Source organism: Caretta caretta, chromosome 10, assembly GCF_965140235.1.
Source record: "Caretta caretta isolate rCarCar2 chromosome 10, rCarCar1.hap1, whole genome shotgun sequence".
Taxonomy (NCBI): domain Eukaryota; kingdom Metazoa; phylum Chordata; order Testudines; family Cheloniidae; genus Caretta; species Caretta caretta.
In genome coordinates this window covers 7,347,149-7,361,720 of record NC_134215.1, presented here as the reverse complement: position 1 = coordinate 7,361,720, position 14,572 = coordinate 7,347,149, and the positions used below count along the sequence as shown (strand labels likewise).

At 52.0% G+C, this 14,572-nt stretch overlaps 1 protein-coding gene across 1 annotated transcript in view; it reads left to right on the top strand.

Moving 5' to 3' along the window:
• The window catches only part of MYO15A (myosin XVA), a 104,491-nt gene extending 97,429 nt beyond the window's left edge, over nucleotides 1-7,062 (top strand). The window contains exons 60-64 of the mRNA XM_075117570.1: nucleotides 1,625-1,758; nucleotides 2,698-2,831; nucleotides 3,668-3,808; nucleotides 4,557-4,571; nucleotides 6,149-7,062. Coding sequence (XP_074973671.1) covers nucleotides 1,625-1,758; nucleotides 2,698-2,831; nucleotides 3,668-3,808; nucleotides 4,557-4,571; nucleotides 6,149-6,250 — 526 coding nt within the window. The 3' untranslated portion in view covers nucleotides 6,251-7,062. The remainder of the gene's footprint in view (nucleotides 1-1,624; nucleotides 1,759-2,697; nucleotides 2,832-3,667; nucleotides 3,809-4,556; nucleotides 4,572-6,148) is intronic.
• The last annotated feature ends 7,510 nt before the right edge of the window (nucleotides 7,063-14,572 follow it).

The following is a 14,572-nucleotide window of genomic DNA, read 5'->3' as shown; positions in this document are numbered from 1 at the left end:
TCTGCAGCGAGGACACTGGCTGAAGAGTGCGGATAGTCCTCCAGGACTTTCCCACAATTCCCCCGCATGCCCAGAAGGACAGACAAGTTCTCCCACAATTCACTGGGAAAGAATTATAGAGTGGCTCGGCTGACTGCAGCGCTAAGAACAATGGGGCATCCCCCCAGCAGAACCGGGGAGACACATGGGGGGAGCACAGCACCAGCATGGAACACAGGAACTCGGGTTGGACTTTGCAGTGGGGCTGCTCGTACCAGGGCAGCGCTAAATCCGGGTGCTCCGACCCTGGTGCCGATCACCTGGGTTGACTGCGCAAGACATCCCCCCCAGAGCTATGCTTGCACAGAGAAATGATTGCATGGAATGAGAAGATTCAAAATTCCGGTCTCGAATCAGAGCACTAACTATTCCTGTCGTGGTGAATTAAATCCCGCATGTACTTCTGGGGCTGGGGAATTCCTGGAATTTGAGTCACTACAAAAATTCTCCTGGAAGGTGAAGCTTTTAGAGAAGTGCAGAGAGCCTGCAGAATTGCTGCCCCGGGGCGGGGGCGGCCCAGGGGGAGAGGAGAGGTGGGAGACTTTCTACCACTTACATAAGACTTAAATGAGAAGAAAGATGAACTCACGTAGGAATTTCAGTTCCAGACCAAATGCCAAGGACTGAGGGGCTCTTGGCCTACGGCTGCTTTATGAACTTGGGTTTCCTGGTAGCAGTGACCTTGTAGCTCAACTCCAAAGTCCTCCAGTCTTATTAAACTGAGCGAATAGCTGACTGTGGCTCTTCCCCTGAAATCTGATCCATGTGGGTATGCCCTTGCAGAGTCGCACTGGCATCAGTGAGATTCCCAACAGGTGCCAGGTTCAGCTTGCAGGATCTGGGCCTAGGTTTGCAATGTATTCAGACTGAACTCTGTCTATATGTGCTTGTCTCTGGGTGTCAAGCGTAGGACCCTGCATGGAGGTGCAGAGATGTTCTGCTGACTCTCCCTGGTAACCAGACCAGGTGAGTCTCATTAGTGCCACTAAGGAGCAGAGCTGCTGTGCTGCAAGAGACAGCTAGTGGGAAGGGCAGGAGTCCTGCAGGGGAAAACACTCATCAGCCTGCTCAAGAAGGAGGCCCCAGTCCCTGAAAAACTTTTGCATGTGATTTAACTCGGTTCAAAAAACTAAGCGTGTGCCTGAGTCTTTGCAGAATGGGGACCTATGCTTGTAAGCACACTGCTGCTGTACGGTTTTGTTGTTAATGGAGGCAGAGCCCCAGGACGGGCGGGGTGGGACCGAGGCTGGACAATACCCATGGTGAGTGTGCTGCATTAGGAGTGGGGTGGGGAGTCCCCCCACCGTCACTGCATGAGAACGATTCAGGGATGAGGGACTCCCTACCTCAGCAAGACACCATGGGACCTGCAGGTCAGGACCCCCTCCCAGGGCTGAGCCCTGGCTGCTATTACCCAAGGAGGGGTCTTTGTTCTTCTCCACATCCTGGTTCTCTGCTGCCCTGGAGCTGGGTGATGGGTGGGCAGCGCTCTCCCGCAGCGGGTTTTCTGTCCTCCAACATGGACAGGCCCTGAGTGTTTACCTGGGGCTGGCTGTGACCTTTCCCTGGGTCTCTCCCCACGCAGCCGGGAGGTGCAGGGTTACGTCCCGCCCCAGTTCTGCCGAGCGCTGAAGGCTCAGTTGTGGCTCAACGCGGTGCTGCAGCATCTGCCGCAGGTCCAGGCCCTGAGCGCCCACCAGGCCAGAGCTCAGTTCCTAGGTAAGCCCCCCCTTCCCCTCTCCCCGCCCCAGCAGGGACCGGAGGCAGGCAACGTGGCCAGGTGCGCGAGTGAGCCGCTGCTGGGAGTCGGCCGAGCCTGGGATTTGGGGAGCTTTTTTGGATCAGAGGGGAACATGGTCAAAGGTGGGGCAGGAGCAGAAACAGCTGAGTCCTGCCCTGGTGTTGAGGGGCACAGCAGCAGAGATGAGCCCCTCTCCCCCCCAGCCCATGCCATGGCTGGGCCTTTGCAGCAACAGCTGTGGGGGGGTCTCAGCAGTGCCCCCCAGGCACTTGCCATGCTCTCGGTGCTGCCTCGGGCATCCCGGCTTCTGTTCATTCATCAGCGATGCACAATGTTGCTGCCCAAACCGATTCCCGAGCCTGTGGCAGAGGGTGGGGAGGCAGGAGAGGCTCTTGCTCTGGAAGAGACCGTGTGTGGGTGCTGGGTACCTGGCATGTTGAGGGAGGGGCGAGTTAGAGCCGCCCTGCCGTGCCCCCCCACATGCCCTCAGCCAGATCTCCAGCGGGCTCAAAGAGCTCAGTTAACCCCGCTCCCACCCTCCACGGTTAGGCCCTGGCCTCTACCGGTGTAAACCTTCACGAAGAGCCTCGTGTGGGACAACCTGCCCCTCCACTGGGGGCACGTGGGAGCCCAGAGAGGGCGGGGCTGTTTAGAAGGGGGTGTGGCCAAATGCAATGATCGATCGTCTCGCTCCCTTAGTAGCTTCCACCAGCAGGGCTGCAGGACCGAATGCTGCCTCTCCCTGCAGGGCATGGGGAGTACTACTGCCTGCCCCAAGGGGGAGGATCTCCCTGCCCTGGAGGGGACCCCCTTGTGGCTATGTCCCAGCTGATCATCATGGTTCAGCCCCAGGGTCGGGTTCCTGGCTGCGCCCTGGGCAGGTCCCTGGCTTTGCTGACTGCATGTCATCTCCGCAGGACTGCTGAGCGCCTTCCCCATGTTTGGCTCTTCCTTCTTCTACATCCAGAGCTGCAGTAACAACGCCATCGTCTCGCCGTGCATCCTGGCCGTCAACCAGAACGGCCTCAACTTCCTCAACAAGGACACCCACGTAGGTGTAGGGGGCAGCAGGCCAGCCCCTCGCCCGGCCCCTCCAGGAGGTGCTTGCTTCTCACGTGCAGGGTGCAGTTGCAGCATGTCGGCAAGGCTCGTTGGCTGCCGGGGGACGTCTGCCCTGGGAGGGCTGGATCCGAGAGTGGAACTCATTGGGACTGGCATCATGTGGGTTGGGAGTGGGGCCGTGTGCTCTAATACATCACAGAGAGTCCCCCCTACACCCGGCTCAGCTGTGTGCCTCCTAATACGGCAGTGGCCCGTGTGTTAGACACCAGAGCCTTCACGCTGTCGTGCACTGGATTCAGGTGATAGCTTAATTCTGCTGTTGCTGTGACCCTGGCTGTTGGACCGAGCTAGAGGGCTAACCCCAGCGGCCCGGAGGGGGAGGATGGCCTGTACATAGAGTGCCCACCCCATTCTCGATCTGCCTCTCAGTGCAAAGCTGTTGCCTCATGATCCACGGCAATTTTTCCAAAGACTAATGGGGATGAATTATTCAGGGGGCCCAAGGCAGGGATACCTATTATTGCCTCATTGTTTCCTTGTGCTCCCCCGTCCCTCTGTCTGTATCCATCTGTTGTTTCCTGTCATGTGCTTAGATTGGAAGCTCTTTGGGGCAGGGCTGTCCTGTTTTTCTGGGTTTGTACAGTGCCTAGCACAGAGGAGTCCTGGTCCGTGACTCAGGCTCCTAGGCATGATTGCAGTGCGAATGATAAAGGACAGTAGCCGAGAAGGAAGGTATGAACTGGTAGGAAGGAGCTCATAGTCTGTACACTGTGGCTGGGTCCCTGGTGGGGCGTGCGTATGAAGGAGCTGTGCATCCATCCCCAGGAGCTGATTGTGAAGTTCTCGCTGAAGGAGATTCAGTCCACGAGGACCCAGCGGCCCACAGCCGGCTCCAGCTATCCCTATGTGGAGATCATGCTGGGAGACTTGATGTCACAGAGGATGACGCAGCTGCAGCTGGAGCAGGTATGGAGTGCAGCTAAGCAGCTTGCCTTTCCCCCTCTTTAAACTTCTTGGCCCTGTCTTGATTCAAGGCCTGGGGCAGGGTAATGCCAGGATGTGCTTAGGGGATGGAAGGGCCACAGCAAAGGCTCCTATGGTGTTATCGCCTGAATTCACATGGCCATTTAGGCTCTTAAACTTAGACTGTAATGTGACTCCTGATGGTTGGCTCCCCGGGGATTTGTGGGTTGAATGGCATTGACCTTCATTGCCGAGGCCCCGCTCCCCAGCCATGGGGCTGGCGGGATGCAGCCCAGCCTTCCTGGTTCCCCTCTGCAGGGGGCAGGATGCCAGGAGCCCATCCCACCCCACCCCACCGCACAAAGCACCGGTGAAGGGTTTCTGTGGGCTCTGGGAGCAGGGAGTGAAGGGTGTGGAGCTAGCTTGCCCCTCCCCACAAATGAGATGAACTCCAGAGAGCAACATGAGCCCTCTATATTGCACTTGTGAGACACCGAGCCCCTGTATTACAACACAGTAAAGACAGCAGTGTCCCTGGCCAGCGGGTTGGGGGAGCACAGAACCCCACCAGGGTGAGGTTCAGGGAGGGGAACGCAGCCAGGGCACCTGTGTCTCATCATGACAATCCCCCCGCAGAGGACACGCCACTTGACTCATCCTCTCTCCAGCCCCTTAATTCTCTCCTTGTCGCTTCTCTTCCTACTGTCTCCTTCTGGCTTTCCTCCTGGCTTCTTCACCCGGATCTCTGAAGCTAAACCTTCAGATGGTAGGTAGCTGCTGCTCCCAGAAAGAATGCTCGTGGGTTGTATTTGGAGAGGGTACAGAAATACAGCAAAGCCAGCACCATCCCCAGCCTGTCTCTTCCGGGATCAATGCACAAAAGTGCTCCTGTACCACATACTCCACATCAGCAAACTAAGAGACACATCTTCAGATAAGTTAGGTGTGCAGCAGCACACACAGTGAGTGTGCGTTTGTGCTAAGCAGGCTGGTCTCTGCGCTTGCGGTTACCCACTTTTCACATGCAGTCCTGGTAACTCCGCACACAAACTAAGCACATCATTGCAAGCAGATTTCCTCATGACAGGGTTTGCTTTCTCCCTGCCTAACTTGGTTGAACAACCAGCGCATGGAGGCAGCTGCTTAAATACAAGGGAATCCTAGTGAGTAAAATCTCGGGGTGCATCTCTGCTGCAGTCAGAGGTGTGATTGCAGCCTGCGTGTTAACTTCCATCAAAGCCAGCTTGAGTAACAACAGCAGTGAAGCTGTGACGACACATACTTCAGCATGAGCTACTTGCTCAAGTCTCGACCCATAGCCTTGGGCAGGGTTGTGCCCCCCAGGCTGCAGTCCAGGCTGCCACGGCTTCGCTGCTGGTGTTACTCAAGCTGACTAGATTAAAGCTATCCCAGGTACGTCTACCCGCGCTGCAGTCAGACCCCCTGACTGCAATCTAGATGCATCCTCAGAGTCTAAAACCCAATGAAATCCTGGCTCTGCCAGATGTCCAGCTGGCCCAGCAGTGTCCAAAGTCTAATGCACCATTGCATTTGCCTTTTAACTAAAACATGAGGACCGAGTAGATCATACAGGTTTTTATTGCTGGTGGACTCCTGCAAGGAGCAATTTCTATGCGTCTCTCCAGGATGCGGAGGGGAAGGTGGCCTCATGGTTTAAAGCCCAGGACTGGGAGGCAAGAGAACAGGGGCTCGTTACTACACCTTTCCGACGGTCTCGCTACCAGTGTTCGGAGCTGCTCGATGTCCCTTCTTGGACCAGGGGCGTGTTACACTAACCGCGTGTAGTTCTGTAGCTCAGGGGCACTGCCAGATATGGGGGACGTGGGAGAAGCAGGGGATGCTCTGGTACTGCCTATTGTGCTGGGTAAAAGGCACCTCCAGTGCTGCCCCTTGTACAAGGCCAGTGGTGTGAGGGCGTTTCACAGAGAGTCCAGGCAAGTGCCAATGGGAGGCCACAGTGGAACAGTAACTAGAGGGAAGGACCAGCAGGAGCCCTGTGAGTACAATGGGCTCACACAGCGTTGTGCCCCTGCAGGCAGGCACCATTTTCATTCCAATGCAACAAAACAGTGGGTCCAAGGCAGCAGAGCCCCCTTGCTTTCCTTGGCCCAGGGCGCAGGTACTCAGGAGGTGTCTGCCAAGGGATTGGCATTCGGCTTTCACCATTGCAAGACCGGACGCTACACAACAAAATGGCCCCAGCAAATTTCAGCACAGGGGTGCAATTCATTCTAAGTCAGGCTAGGGGGCGCTAATGCTGGGGGGGGCGGTAACCAGAGTTAAAATGCTGTAACGCTCCCTTGTGCTTCCTTCCCTCTTTAGGGCCTAGAGTTGTGTCGCGTGATCGCCACCCACATGGAAAGTCTGTTGAACGCTCGCGAGAAGAGACTCACCCTCCCTCCCAGTGAGATTACACTGCTCTGATCAGGCATGTTACACACACACGCGCTCGCACGCTCCCTCCCTAACCGCCACTTGCGTGAAAGCCAGCATGGAGATAAACAAATATCTCCGTGTCCTGGGAGACGCAACGTAGACTAAATATAGAGACTAAATATAGAGACTGATGGGACAGATTCCCAGTTGGTTCGAGTCAGCGTAGCCCCAGTGGCCTGGGGCTGATGTACATCTGCTGAGGTGCTGGGACGGGGGACTTACAGACCGTATGTGAGGTCTGAGGAGTTAAGAGCGTGGGGAATGCAGTCTGGCCAGTTAACAGGTGAACACAGATGCCTTAATTTCTATTTAATAACTGCCCTCCTGGACATAGGTCATGACCTTTTTCCAGAATCAGGTGTATTTAATCCATTCCTTTAGTAGCAACATTGATTGTCCTTGAGCAGGACACGTCCAGTTTTGCACATCTGCCTGTACCGAGGACCTGGCAATCTAACAGTTTGCATGCTGCATACACCGGATGGTTTTTATTTGTGTTCGCTCCCGGTGTTTTGGTCTTGTTTGTCCTGTGATTTAATTCTCATTTTTTATAAGTGTCACTGGCGCCTGCATTTGTACACTGGTCCGTAGCGCTAGCCCTGTAAATGGCTTCCCGTTTTTGTAACGTTTTGCACTCAGCATTGCTTTGAGATTTTATTTTTGTTTCTCGTTTGTGCAAAATTAAAAATTCCTTTTAAGTCCAAAGCCGCCTGTTGTTTGGGTGTGCTGGTTTGTGCTGGGGAACAAAGTTGTTTTTCTTTCCTCAACCCAGGATTTGTGTAGAGCAGGGGTTCTCAAACTTCATTGCACCGCGACCCCCTTCTGACAACAAGAATTACTACAGGATCCCAGGAGGGGGGACCAAAGCCTGACTAGACTAATATTTACAATTGTGTTCATAAATTGGCTGTCAGTTAACGCAAGCTAAAAGAGGCCCCAAACTCTAGTCTAGATGGATCCCCCCAGAACAGTAGAGCACTCGATGGTCATATTTGCTCTCAGGTTCTGGTGAAATTCGAGGATCACTACAGCTTCTCTGCTGCTAGCAACAGAGGCGGTGCTAGCCTAGACCAGCCACAAGTGCTTTACCACCATGGCAACTCGGCCTTGAGAAACTGCAGTTTGTACACTGCAATTCGCTGAATCCAGTCAGGCCTTTCATCTGAATCACCGCAGTTCTTTACACGACAGCTGGTCATGTGGTTAAGGCACAGGACCAGGAATCCGGGTTATGTTCGTGGCCCTGCCAGACTTTCCACATGACTTCGGACATGTCCCTTAAGGATTACTCTGGCATTTAAAGCCGCATCCAAGCTGCAGCGATATAGCGAGCGTTTGCTAGCTGAGCCCCTGCCCTAATGTAAACACAGAACTGAGACGAGCCTGGGTTGGTGACGCGGCAGATTGTCTGGAAGGGACTCAAAAGTCAAAGGCTGCCACAAACTCGTCGGAACCAGCATTAGCCAAAACGTTAACAGCAACTCCCAAGAACCGAATCAGATAGCTTTGCATAACATGACCTCTATGTTCACCACAGACAGGCCTAACTGTATTACTTGAGCAGCCAGGTGCCCAGGGAGTTCTGAAATTCCCACTAGGAGCCTAGCTGCCTCTTTAGGCACCTAAAACCTGGCCCCAGGAGCTCATAAACCAGTGAGTTCCTTTGAGGCCAATGCAGAGGCTCTGGTTTCACATGATACTGTTGGCATGGAGTAGGCTGGGGCTGGGGTAGGTTTGCTTTGCAACGTTATACAGCTAGAGGCTGGGTGTGACAAGTGGAGTGGAATTCCCCCAATGATGAGAGAGATGGAGAGTCTGAGCTGGGCCACTGGCTCAGACCCAGCTTGAAAGCAAACCCGTATAGCACAGTCTTTGCAGCCTGGAAGGCAGGATGGTCTAGTGGGACAGGTGCTGGCATGTGACTCAGAAAAGCAAGGTTCAGTTCCTCATTTACCAAACTTCCTGTGTGATCTTGGGCAAGTCACTTAATCGGTCAGAGGGATAAAGCACTTCTGTGCCTGACAACGGTGTTGTGAGGAATTAGTGACCGGGAGGTGCTCAGGCACTACCGAGACAAGGGCCATCCAAGTACTCAGGTAGAGAGATTAGCTCTCTTCTCCATCGCCCTTAAAGGACCTGCCCAGCCTTGCTCCCACTGAAGTCCAGGACAAAGCTCTTATCGGTCTCAGCTGCAGGATTGGTCCCAAAATGTACTTTATGTCTGGTATAAAATTTGGGACCAAAATTGGAAGGGATGGGGAGTTACCAGAACTCAGGACACCAGCAAGTCACTGCGGGCGCCTCTCCCAGGCTGGCTGGACTGTGCGGCCTCTTTAAAGGAGAGAAGGATTGTTGTGGTGCTGGTTCGCTCCGCCGCTGATAATCTCAACAAGTGGGTCTGTTTGTTGGCAGCTGCAGAGCGGAGCTAGTTTTGGACTCAACTTCTGTTGTGACTCATTGGCAGGAGAGGGGTTGGATCCCCCACAGTCTCTTCTCCTGCCTTTAATCAGTTAACCACTGAAACGAAATATTTTTAATCGTTTAAATGTTTAACTTTTTAAACGGTATTTACATCCCTATTGCTTATGGTGAATCCTCGGCTCACAAAACACGCCTCAGGACAAGTTCTGAAGCCATCTGCCTGGTACGGGTCTTCCAATCTCTTCCTAGGTCTCTGAAGTTACTTCTTAGCCTGCTCAACCCCTTACCATTGTCACTTTCATTCCCATTAGATATGGACAGTGAGGAGAGGATCTTAACCAGCCTTCTTCAGGGTAGACGGAGAAGGCAAATACTAGAGAAGGGTCCAATAAAGTCACCCAAGACAGGTTCTATCAGATGCTCAGCTGATGCTATATTTCACCCTTGCAGGCTGAGGAGAAGCAATCCATAACTTCTTGTAGCCCCTAAGAGCCAGTGCGCACTCCATCCTATTTCTCCTGTCCGTGTTCTAGTCCATCATCTCTGCAGTAGTCACCGAGGCTGATTAATTGCTGCCTTCTCCTAAACATTACCACTTGTCCTTCTCATTAATCATTTACTATTCAAGTAACAGCCTTGCGTACTGTGTGCGCAATCCGAAAGGAGAGGAACCAAACTGCGACATCATCCACCTCTAGTGTAACTTTACATGGTTGTGTGGGAAGCTAGGACAAGAATGTGATCAAGTTCCTAGCCCTAATTCAGCCATTGCTCGTTTCCTATATATGATCTGTGCCTCAGGATGGGTTCATTTAGAAGCAGGAAATGAATCTATTGACAGGTAATATTGTTCTGTCTTGTTTCCCAACTCGATTCCAGAGCATGGCTGTGCACAATGAACAATAGCGTATCATCTGGGTCTGGAGTCTATAGCTTTTATGGGAAGCCCAACCTTCTATAAAATGTTCTATTTTAAGTGGGTTTTATCTCAGTAGGTTTCAAAGTAGCTTTTCTCCATCAAGAAAAAGATCCCAAAGGTTTGACTTACAGCACAGTTCCAAAATAGAACTGTTACTATAAGTTGTCTTGTTTGCGAGAATTAGGGCATCAATTGTAAGTTTATCCAGTTTATTTTTAATTTTGTTGACGGCAGCATGTTGAGTGACTGGTTGTTGGGAACCCCTACCCCCTCTCCCCCGAGACATCGGCTGTTTTTATAGAATTTTGGTGTCCAACTTTCTGGTCCCATCATGTCATCTCAAGGCCATCTCAAAGCAGGTCTTGTGTGTGCCGAACTTTGGTTTTTTGGAGAGGAGTCACAGACACCAGTCCCTGCAGTATGCAAAACTCCAAATATTTTTGTAATTGCCGGCCTTAAATGGGCCTCTCCCCAAAACTGACGCTCACTATGGATGACCTAATTCAAACCTGATAGGCCCAAGTTGGCCTTGCACCTGATTTGTGCAAAGGTCTTGGAGGGAAGCGTTGCAAGGCAGAGTAAGCGAAGTTCGCAAACCATAAGACTAAGATGCCTCGCCTTTCAGGTCAACAAGCCATCAGAGGGAAGAGTGACCTTCCAAAATCTCCAAGAGCAGCCACCTTTGGGAGAGGAAGTAAGGACATCAAGGTCTAGCCCACTCCTTTGACCAGTCTGCCCCTGCATCTGAAGGCCCGTTGGCAACAAGTGATGTGCCAGCAGCATATCACTGTCTGGTTCCTTCACTGCAGCCCCAGCTCCTACCCTAAGCGTTCAAGAGACTGCAAGAGCTCCTAAAGCCCTGATACCTCAAGTATCTAGTTTCTCTTTTTTCTGGTTTTGTCTGTTGTTTTTAATTAGCTGGCTGACGTCCTAGCTATTCAGCCTTTTTATTGTTAGGGTGTGCAAGTGAACGCATGGCTGTGTGTGTGTGTGAACCCCCAGAAAGTCCACATGGGACAGGTATCTGAAAGAAAAGTTCTCCAGGGTTAAACAGCTCTAAATATTGTCTCATAAAATTACTCACTGAAGTGTGATTGTCACCTGTAATTTCTAGAAAATAATGGTTGTCAAACTGTGGTATCTCAAGAGTGTTTTGTTAAAGTCTGTGTTATAGGAGGGCAGAAGGAAAGGGTTAGTCACCAGGCAAGAATGGAAATATAAGAGGAAGTTTTATAATTGGCCCTAAGGCCTGTGGCTCAGCCTTTAGATAATAATTTGGTTTCCATATTTAAGATATTTAGCCAGCTCCAGGTTACAGACTGGATGACTTTTGTAAAATCCTTTAATTGTATAACCAAACAGGCAGCTACCTTCTTAGAATCCTCTTTACAATTTGAAGGTTGATTTTTTTTTAATTAATTTGACCATTTAACTAATTTGATGATTTAACTTCAATCCAACATTGAGACTAATCTGTCAACTTGACCTTGATTTGATATCGATTTGATAGCTGTGTTGCTTGAGTCCATAGTTTAATATTATTAACACAAGCTTAGCTTTGCAGCTATGTTTTCTTGATTTAATTTTTAAGTTTTGGAGTAAACATTTGTAAAAAGATGAGTCACATTTCTTTCAATGAGCAGCGTGGATCCAGAACTTCTAAAGACCTGGGAAGAGACCAGCTGGTCAACCGGAAAGTCACAGAGACCTAAAAGCCTGACCTCCTCCCCCTAATTGGTTCTCTCAGTCTGGGGCAAGTCTTCAGATCAGCTCTGGAGCCTGACAGGCGCAGCCAGGGCAGGAGAGTTCTTCCCTGCCAAGAGGTAGGTGTGTGAATCATTTTCAGTCTAATCTTTATGGAGATGACAGCTCCGAGATGCTAATCCCTCCCCTCAACCCTTGCAGGGCAGCAGCAGCAGCAGCTTGTTCTTCCTCAGCAGAGACATGTTCCTTTCTTTTCCACTTATTTTCCTCCATTCTGCCCCATCTGACTCATGTGGTGGGTGGTTCAACTTGTTTTCCACTGGCCACTCCCACATCAACCCAAAGACCGAAGCAGTGCGTTCTCGATGCTGCAACCAAACCGAGCGTAATTCCTGTCCCAAGCCAGGATTGGCTGGCAACGCACGGACTTTGGCTAGCCACCGTCATGGTATGCAGGGCTATTTTCATCAACTTGGGTTGTTTTCTGGAGCCACATGACATGAGGGTCTCTGCCTGTATAGCAAGACTCAACACTCTTGCCTGGCCTGCCAAATCACTGCTGTTACACGGCACATACAAAGGATAAGCTTCATCGTTCTGGGCTATTACCAAAAGGGAAACGAGGAACCAACCGGGAAGAGCGGGTATCTGGCAGTCTGCAGCGCTCCTCTGGCAGGAGATGGAGTATTTGTTCCCTCACCCTTGTCTGCAGCAGAGTTGATTTCTGCTGTTAGTACTGACCAGCGCTCGTTTGCATGGGCTGCCTCCGGCGGGAGAGTCTATTCCACTGAGCAGGCTGTGGGACGGCTCTGCAGTGGGGAAAGGCTATCAGCTAGCACCGCAAAACGGTACAACGACCCTCATTGCCACCACAGCCAGCTCTGCCTTTCCCACTCACAGCTTGGTGCGCAGCTTGTTCTCCAGCCGGCACTTCAAGACGCGAGGCCCACGGGGGCCAGCGTAAAGAAGGCCGGTGTTGCACAGCCTCTTGTGACAAAGGTGGGCTTCTGCCACTGGAGAGGTAAAATAGTCCCTCCACATATCATGCTTTTGCCATGGGAGGCGTAGAGCTATCTCGGTATTACTTGTTAAACTCGGACAGTTTGCCTGGGCTTGTGTGAGGCCATGCCTGGAAAGCGAACGGTCTGAAAGACAACCAGGAGTAGGCAGGGGCACAGGGCAGTGCAGTGGGAGGGGTAACCAGCATGTCTTGCTGTAGGGACTGAAATAGCAGCATTTGGACAGAAGGGGGAACTGTAGTGAGATGGCCCAGTTTGTCATTCACAGCAGCCAAGTGCTGGGCAGCCGTTCTCACGTGCACACAAACTCGCCGGCAGGTGGGCATTAATTATAGGTGCCGACTCCGTGGGTGCTCCAGGAAACAAATTAGTGGATGCTTGGCAGTCAGTTCCCCCTCTAGCACCTCCCATCTGCCGGCGGCCCCACCGATCAACTCCTGCCCCTCCCTCCCAGCACCTCCTGCCCGCCACAGTCAGCTGTTCCACGGCGTGCAGGAGGCGCTAGGGGGGAGGGGAGCAGCAGGGACGGGAAGTGCTCAGGGGAGGGGGCGGAACTGGGTGGGAAAAGGTGGGGCAGGAAGCAGGGTGGGAGTGGGGGAAGAGGGCGGGGGGGAGGGCCTGGGATTGTGTGGAGGGGTTGAGCACCCCTGGGGCCTGGAGGAAGCTGGTGCCTGTCGTATTAATGTCCCCATTTCACAGAGTGAAACACAGGATGGTCCACACGCAGCAGAGCTGGGATTAAAACCCAGGCAGCTACACGGTGGAGACAGGGCAAAGCAAAATAAGAAGAAAGCCAAGAACGCCCATGGAAGATGAGATCAGAGGACTGGAAAAGGGCAAATATAGTGCCAATCTATAAAAAGGGGAATAAAGAAAACCTGGGGAACTACAGACCAGTCAGTTTAACTTCCGTACCCAGAAAGATAATGGAGCAAATAATTAAGCAATCAATTTGCAAACACCTAGAAGATTATAGGGTGAAAAGTAACAGCCAGCATGCACCATTCTGGCACATGCCATCCTTTGGGCCTTTGCCAGCTTGAGTGCAATGGTACCCACTCCAGAAGAACAGGATGTGTGTATGGGGGGATGTCAACCTCCAGGGACGATGCGGTGGACTATGGTCTGTGCCAGGCTCCTGGGGACAGGCACAGAAAGTGAGCTGGGCACTGACTAGCAAAAGAGATGCAATTGGGTGAAACCAAAAGGAACCCCTGCTGGAGATAACCCTTCCCACTGCTCCTCTTTGTACATGGTGGAGATGCAGCAGGACCATCTTACATCCACGCTGAATTTGGGCCTGCCTTTGAAAAGCACTTTGAAGACAGGAAATGCACTTGGCGCTGATGGTCGCTTCCCATAAAGGGTCTTTGAACCCCAACACTGAGCAGGAAGCTCCACAGCACAACAAACTACCTGCCGTGTTGGACTGCCAGCTGATCTGCCCCTCCCAACCGCGCATGCCTCAGTATCCAAATGCTACAGCCTGATTTACACAGGCCGTTTACCTACACCGCCCACCGTGTACTGAACGAGCCGCTGGAGGGGTAACCCAGGCAGACGTTCATCTCTCACCACCACGCTGGTGGAAGGCCTAACTCGACCGAGTCGGGGGGAGGTCTCTCCACAATGCGGGCCTCAATGGCACGACAGCAGCACAAACCTGCCAGAGCATATTAAGGAGCCAGTTACACTGTGTTAATTGAACTGGCAGGCAAGCGAGAAAGAAAGAAGTTTTACAAGGGTCACAGCAGGCCTGCTGCAGAACCTGCAATCAGGGGGTTAGCAGGTCACTTATTTCTGGTGCTCCAAGCTTTAAAGATAATGATTCCCAAAGGGTGGTAAGAGACTAGGGCAGAGGCTAAATTAAATTCTGGGCTTTCCATCTGACCTGTTTTTCCTCTCACGTTCTCGCTCTTTTATATATATTACAAATACTGTTTGTATGTGAAGATTTCCAATGTGTGTGAAGAATCCCACTGCACACCGCACGCTCAGCGCTTTGAGAGATATAAAGCGCTATATACGTGCTAAGTGGCTAGAAACTGGCACCGGGAGCCCTGAGACTTGTATACTGGTCCCAGTTTGGCCATGCAACGGCTGTGTCCCCAGGGGTGATTCCCTATCCCGCTCTGTGCCTCAGTTTCCCCACTGTCCAGTGAGGATAACAATACCCACTTCGCAAACTGCTTTGAGATCTTTGGATGACAAGTGCTATAGAAGTGTAAAGTATTATTAAAGATTGGT